General features: G+C 39.7%; 1 protein-coding gene across 2 annotated transcripts; it reads left to right on the top strand.

The window, feature by feature from the left end:
* Positions 1 to 20: 20 nt before the first annotated feature.
* On the top strand, positions 21 to 4,772 carry BBS10 (Bardet-Biedl syndrome 10). 2 transcript variants are annotated; one of them, XM_009248051.4, is made up of 2 exons: positions 21 to 1,251; positions 1,712 to 4,772. In XM_009248051.4, exon 2 carries the CDS (start codon positions 1,713 to 1,715, stop codon positions 3,684 to 3,686), a length of 1,974 nt encoding a protein of 657 aa, XP_009246326.2. In that variant the 5' UTR covers positions 21 to 1,251; position 1,712; the 3' UTR covers positions 3,687 to 4,772.
* The last annotated feature ends 2,846 nt before the right edge of the window (positions 4,773 to 7,618 follow it).

The raw sequence follows: 7,618 nt of genomic DNA, 5'->3' as shown, positions 1-7,618 counted from the left end.
ATCTCTTAAAAAAGAAAATGTTGTAATATAACAGACAGAATTTTCTGTCTTTGGATTATATACAATAATCCTTGACCATGTGTTTTAAAACATACTGTTGATCACCAACGTGATTAATGGATTTAAATCTTCACATCGGCCCGGCACGGCGGCTCGTGCCTGTAATCCCAACACTCTGAAAGGCCGTGGCAGGTGGATCATTCAGGTCAGGAGTTCAAGACCAGCCTGGTCAATATGGTAACATCCCCATCTCTACTAAAAATACAAATATTGGCCGGGCACAGTGGCGTATGCCTGTAATCCCAGCTACTTGGGAGGCTGAGGCACAGGAATCGCTTGAACCCGGGAGGCGGAGGTTGCAGTCAGCCGAGATTGCGCCACTGCACTCCAGCCTGGGCGACAGAGCGAGAGTCCGTCTCAAAAAATAAATAAATAAATAGAGTCTTCGCATCATTTCTGCTTAATATATTTGTGGTGTCTAGAGTTTTATTGTGATACCTGAGTCTAGGAAATGTGGTAAAGCCTCTGCAGCAGACATAAAGCCTGCAATTCACGGCTGTGGCCAGGCTTTCCTCACCTGTCCTGCATCTACAAATTATTTCCGTTATAGTAAAGACAGCAACTCGTGGAGAATGTGGACAGAACATGCGTGAATCCAAGGCAGAGGTTTTGCCCCGGAACAAGCAGCTTCTGGCAGGGGATGAAAGCCAGCAGAGTTCCAACTGGGGTGCCCTCTCCTTCACGCAGGCCCCACTACCGTGTTGACTTAGGAAGAAAGTTTCTCGGGAGACTAAGGGATTTGGGGGCAGCGGACGCCACTGGAGGGAAATGAATTCACCTAGGGAGCCAGGGAAGGGCTTAGGGTTGCCGCTCCAGGCACAGCTGCTGGAAATCCTAGTCTTTTTTTTCTGTCTTCGCGGACAACGGGCCAGCTCACCCCACCTGACAAAGCTGCAGGGCTTTTCCACCAAGCGGACAGAAGGGCAGCCCTCTCGCCCAACCAAGAAGCCGTGCTACACCGGCTTCGGCACCTGGCTTCCGGGTTTTCTCCCCGCCTGTTCCGTTTCCGGCCGTTCCCACCCCTGTTTTCGGTCGGCCCCGGTGTTCTGCAAGCTGGTCAAAAAGGGGAAGCGGCCCAGATGTTAAGCTCTATGGCCGCCGCAGGGTCTGTGAAGGCGGCGTTGCAGGTGGCCGAGGTGCTGGAAGCCATCGTGAGCTGCTGCGTGGGGCCCGAGGGACGGCAAGTTTTGTGTACGAAGCCCACTGGCGAGGTGCTTCTCAGCCGGAATGGAGGCCGCCTCCTGGAGGCGCTACACTTAGAGCATCCCATAGCCAGGTACCCTCGTCCCACACGCTAGCCCGTAGCCGGGCACCCCAGGCAGCCTCTGTGGAGCTCTTGTCCCATCCTGAGGCGATAACGTACTTAGAAAGACTGACCTCGGGTGAAACCGCTGTATGCTCGGAATTAGAGCCCTGCCCAAGGGAACACTCCTGCACCCCAAATCTTACCAACTCCCAAGACCACTTCTCCCCACTCCACCCAACCGTAGAATCTTGGAATAGAGCAGAGTTTTTTCCAAGAAAGGAAAAAACTAAGGCTGTATCAAGGGAACAATATTCTCATTTTATGCTTATGGCTGTGTAAACATGGTTTTAAGATGTGGGAAGCCAGCCTTCTGAAAATGAGTTGCTTTATTTCTTTTTTGTACAGGATGATAGTGGACTGTGTTTCCAGTCATCTCAAAAAAACAGGAGATGGTGCAAAAACATTTATTATCTTTCTTTGCCATTTGCTTAGAGGACTTCATGCAATCACAGACAGTGAAAAGGATCCTTTGATGTGTGAAAACATTCAAACCCATGGAAGGCATTGGAAAAATTGTTCTCAGTGGAAATGTATTTCCCAGGCTCTCCTAACGTTTCAGACACAAATATTAGACGGTATTATGGACCAGTACCTAAGTAGACACTTTTTGTCTATCTTTTCGTCTGCTAAAGAGAAAACATTGTGTAGGAGCTCTTTAGAGTTGCTCTTAGAAGCATACTTTTGTGGAAGAGTGGGAAGAAATAATCACAAATTTATTTCACAGTTGATGTGTGACTACTTTTTCAAGTGTATGACTTGTGAAAGTGGGATTGGTGTATTTGAGTTAGTGGATGACTATTTTGTAGAGTTGAATGTTGGTGTCACTGGCCTTCCTGTTTCAGATTCCAGGATCATAGCTGGTCTTGTGCTTCAGAAAGATTTTTCTGTGTACTGCCCAGCAGATGGTGACATACGAATGGTGATAGTAACAGAAACTGTTCAGCCTCTTTTTTCCACTTCTGGATCAGAGTTTATTCTAAATTCAGAAGCACAGTTTCAGACATCTCAATTTTGGATTATGGAAAAGACACAAGCAATAATGAAACATCTACATAGTCAGAATGTAAAATTGCTCATATCTAGTGTGAAACAACCAGATTTAGTTATTTATTATGCAGGGGTGAATGGCATATCAGTGGTTGAGTGTTTATCATCATCAGAAGTTTCTCTTATCCGGAGGATCATTGGTCTTTCTCCATTTGTACCACCACAGGCCTTTTCACAGTGTGAAATACCTAACACTGCTTTGGTGAAATTTTGTAAACCTCTTATCCTTAGATCCAAAAGATATGTTCATCTAGGCTTGATAAGCACATGTGCATTTATACCACATTCTATAGTTCTTTGTGGACCAGTGCAGGGTCTCATTGAACAACATGAGGATGCTTTACATGGAGCATTTAAAATGCTTCGGCAATTATTTAAAGACCTTGATCTAAGTTATATAACACAAACCAATGACCAAAATGGCACTTCAAGTCTTTTTATTTATAAGAACAGTGGAGAAAGTTATCAAGCACCAGATACTGGTAATGGCTCAATACAAAGGCCTTATCAGGACACAGTTGTAGAGAACAAAGATGAATTGGAAAAAACTCAAACATATTTAAAAGTACATTCTAATTTGGTAATTTCAGATGTAGAATTAGAAACATATATTCCGTATTCAACCCCCACACTGACACCAACAGATACATTCCAAACAGTTGAAACGCTGACATGTTTGTCTTTGGAAAGAAACAGGCTAACTGATTATTATGAACCATTACTCAAGAACAATTCCACTGCTTATTCAACAAGGGGAAATAGAATAGAAATTTCTTATGAAAATTTACAGGTCACAAATATTACTGGAAAGGGAAGCATGTTACCAGTGAGCTGTAAGTTACAGAATATGGGTACTTCCCAGAGTTACCTTTCCTCATCTATGCCAGCTGGTTGTGTTTTGCCAGTAGGTGGTAATTTTGAGATCTTGTTACATTACTATCTTCTCAATTATGCCAAAAAATGCCATCAATCAGAAGAAACTATGGTTAGTATGATAATAGCTAATGCACTTTTAGGCATTCCCAAAGTCCTTTATAAATCTAAAACAGGAAAATACAGCTTTCCACATACATATATAAGAGCTGTCCATGCACTGCAAACCAATCAACCCTTGGTAAGCAGTCAGACAGGTTTGGAATCAGTAACGGGTAAATACCAGCTACTAACTTCAGTTCTTCAGTGTTTGACAAAAATATTAACCATTGACGTGGTAATCACTGTTAAGAGACACCCTCAGAAAGTTCACAATCAAGATTCAGAAGATGAACTATAACATCAGAAGTTTTTAATTAACCAAACTTTTCATCTAACTCAAGCCAAGTAAAGCAGGCATGTGACCACTGGTTCTAAAGTCAGTTCAGTCTACTTAGGAAAATAGCGTAACTTTAAAAGTCTTTAGAAGAAGCACACTAAGGTCATCAGACCAGATGCAAATATTAAATCACTTTCTGGAACAAATCTAGAGGGGAAGCCAAGATTTGGCTAAGTGTGTCTGTTTTTTCCCTATTTTATGCCTCTGTGTCTCAGCTCTGTGTTAGCCTGTGTGTTTAGGGGAGGGTGTTTCTTTGTAGCTCCTTTTTACTCTTCTGTATCTTTTTCACTCCAGCCCTCCTTCATCGTTACATGTTTAGTTCATAGAATCATTTAATCTCTGATTTGGGTGGGCTTATTCTAATTGTTTTTAATATTGAATACATTATTTGCATTAATTTTCCCTACTCATACTTTGTAAAGCTGTGAGTAAAAGGCTCAAATTATTTTTTCAAAAAGCATAAAATTAAATTAGCAGTGAGTAAAAGGCTCAAATTTTTTTTCAAAAAGCATAAAATTAATTTTTACTTTTATGTGGTCATTGGTTTATTGCCACTTCATTTGGAAAACCTTGGATAGATTTTCACCTTCAATATACCTTTGAATATATGTTACCTGAAATGTAACTGTGCATCGTGAACTCTTTCATTTCTGTACTAAAAGGTTAATACTAGAAAGGATATACAATTAATACTTTCATTTTCTCCTGACCCCAAGAGCTTGTAAGGATATTTCATGTATTTACTGGTTTTTCTTGTATCTGGTGCATAGCCAGAGTTCCACAGTAACAAATAATTTGACAATTTTTATTTCTAATGTTTATTTCTGTTTTATTTTTAATTTTTATTTCTAATTTATTTCATTTACAAATGTTCATATTTTAAAAGCTTATCAATGTAAATAATATGATGCATCTTATCATGGACAAGGACAGTGTTTTCTACCTTTATCAGTTCTCTGTAATACCCAAAACAGTGCTGTATTTTCTCCAAGTATTCAGAAGTGCTTGTTGAATAAAACTGTGTTATCTTTAATTCATTCCTCTAAATACATGTTTCCAATTTACTTATTCAACAGATTCTTACTTGGGATTGACTGAAGGAAAAAAAACTTTAATTACAGTTGAATAAGTGTTGACTAATGTATTTTAAAAACTATAATATCACGATTTTTTATATTAAATATAATTCTGATTTTTTAAATATTTATGCTATATGATGCATTATTTGGTTTCTGTGAATATGGAAAGAATAAATCAGCTCTTTTGCTGAATTCATGGATGAATGAACTTTAATACTGCTGCATAATTTTTTTCATTTTTTTTTAAATTGTCTTTCAGGTCATTTGGTCACTTTGCTTTTTTTGTGGTTGTTTTAAACACTCCTTCATTACTGTAAGCATTTAATGACTTCCAGACATGCCCAGTGCTTTGCATATGATAAGCATTTAATAGGTATAGTCACTAGTCCAGGAGCCCTGTTGAGGCAGGACTGGGTCTTTGTACGTTTGGCACTTGGTCTAATATCTTACACACAATAGATGCCTATTGAGGGCCTATTTGTTGAATGAATAAGTCATTTGGTCCTCATAGATGAGATTATAATTTCTATAAACTTTCATAGGCAAAGGATCTATTTTGGGGAGGAGCAGAAAGTGTAGAACAGATCTGCACAAAGTAATCCTTTTTCATTAAAAGAAACCCCTCAAAAATAGTGGTAAAACTTTCATGGATTTATCCTTATTTACAGAATAACACTAGAGAGTTTATGTCACTGAGTTAGATAGGAAAGCACTTTTAAAAATGTAATTACATTATACTTATACCCTCTACCACAAAGGATGTGAAGTACCCTGCAATAAGAACAGACCATCCCCACCCAAGAAAAGGAACAGACAAAATTAGAGTAAAATCTGAATGAAAATTAAAGAATCAAGACCAAGGAAAATGTAAAGACAAGTGAAAATCAAAATCAAGATCATGTTTCTATTTTTTTGCTGCTGCATAATGAATAATCCCAAAACTTAGTTTTTTGAATCATTATGTTATTTACTTGTGGTTCTGGGGGTTGACTGGGTTTAACTGGACAACTTCCACTGCATTCTGTTGTTTGAGCAGTCATAAGCATCACCTGAGGTTCAAAGGAGAAGAAGGCAGGCCCCACCACTCAATGGGAACAGTGTCAGTGTCACATCATAAGAGCATGTGGGATGGGATATATCGAGGCAGCTATCTTTGGAAAATACAATCTGCTACACCATGGGAGGGAAAAGACAAATACGCATTAACTTCTCAGCTGCGTTTCTTTTTATTATTAAGTTACATGTCGATCCACCTCCCCACAAACAAATTTTCTCCAATAACCTTTATAGACCTTCTTATTTTTTCTCACTGGGCCAGCATGAGCCATTTTTATTTTCAAAGCAATAGACACTAAATAGTTAAACTTGAACATCCTTGAACTGATTCAGCCAGGGATGCTATTTAATCATGTTGTACAGGAATTGCCATGTTATCCACATTTTAGACTAAAAGGGAAGGGGAAGAAGAACGCAGTTTGAGCCTGAACTTTTATCAGAAATTGCCCATCCCCTCCCAAAAGAAGTAGAATATGTCTTTCTCATCATCACAGCTTAGCAGAGAAAACAAAAACTACAGCTCACAAACCATGTATTTGTATGTATATATAGTTATTAATTGCAACTTTGTCATAGCAAAAGATTGCTAACAGCCTAAAAGCTAGATGGATTCCCAAAGAGATAGAGGCAATGATTTGGAGGGGTGGGGGAGGAGATACCAATCAATCAGGAGGAGGTAGGAAGATTTCTCAATGTCATTTTGATTTTTGAACCAATTGAATATTACCTATATAAAAATGAAATAAAATTTTAAAATAGATCTAGTGCAAGCACATAGAGAATACTCTCCAAGTAGTAATTAAGTAATAAGGACCCTGATCTATGGAAATGCAAGATCAGTGTGGAAGAAAAACTGTGTGAGAGACACCCTGACAAATAAGTAGAACTTTGACAATAAAAGATATACACCTAAAAAAAAGGAATATTCTCTTAGCTACACCTGGCTTAGGATTGTCTCACCAGTTCTGGAAATATGAGAACATTCTCACCTGGCAGGCTGCAAAGAGGTGAGCTGTGGAAGAGTGCCAGCAAGCAGTGCTTTGTTCTCGGGGGAATTTCCACAGTGCAGGGTCTGGCTCTCCTTTATGCAGACTCACCATCAGATTTTTGTCAGCACACTGATTATGGCTTTGTCTCAGGGGCTAACTCACACTAAGCTTGTGAATGTGATAAATTTATTTACAGTGAGAACTCTCCCAGGAACTGGAATATTCCAAGTCCATTTGGCCAATCTTTCCTTTATGTGTGGATCTCTATGGGAAGTCAAACAATAATCAGGTGCTTGCTCAGTAAGCGTGGAATCAGAACAAGAGAAATCAAATGAAATGTATGGTCCTCTTTCCAGTCCATTCATGCTCCAGTTCCCCATGGCATAGTCCTGGCCCTCCTCTACCTATACTTGCTTCCTAGGAGAGCCTATCCATCCATGGCTTGGGTGCCAATAGATGCTGATAATCCCAAATTATATATTTCCAGCCTAGACCTCTTTGAATTCTCAACTCATTTATCCACCTGCCAACCCAGTCTCCACTTGGATGCTCACCCTTAACGTGCCCAAAATAGAATTGCTATTTCCCATATCCTAACCCTAGCCCTTCCACTGTCGTCCCATGTCAGTTAATGGTACCATCCACCTCCTGCCTGCTCAGGACAAAAACCTAAGAAACACATTGACTTGTCTTCATGCTCCACAACCAATCTATCAGCAAATCCTGCTGGCCTCAAATACAAAACAGGTTTCAGATCCACCCATTTCTC

Source organism: Pongo abelii, chromosome 10 (genome assembly GCF_028885655.2).
Source record: "Pongo abelii isolate AG06213 chromosome 10, NHGRI_mPonAbe1-v2.0_pri, whole genome shotgun sequence".
Taxonomy (NCBI): domain Eukaryota; kingdom Metazoa; phylum Chordata; class Mammalia; order Primates; family Hominidae; genus Pongo; species Pongo abelii.
The sequence above is the reverse complement of the archived record's forward strand: the minus strand, read 5'-3'. Positions and strand labels throughout refer to the sequence as shown.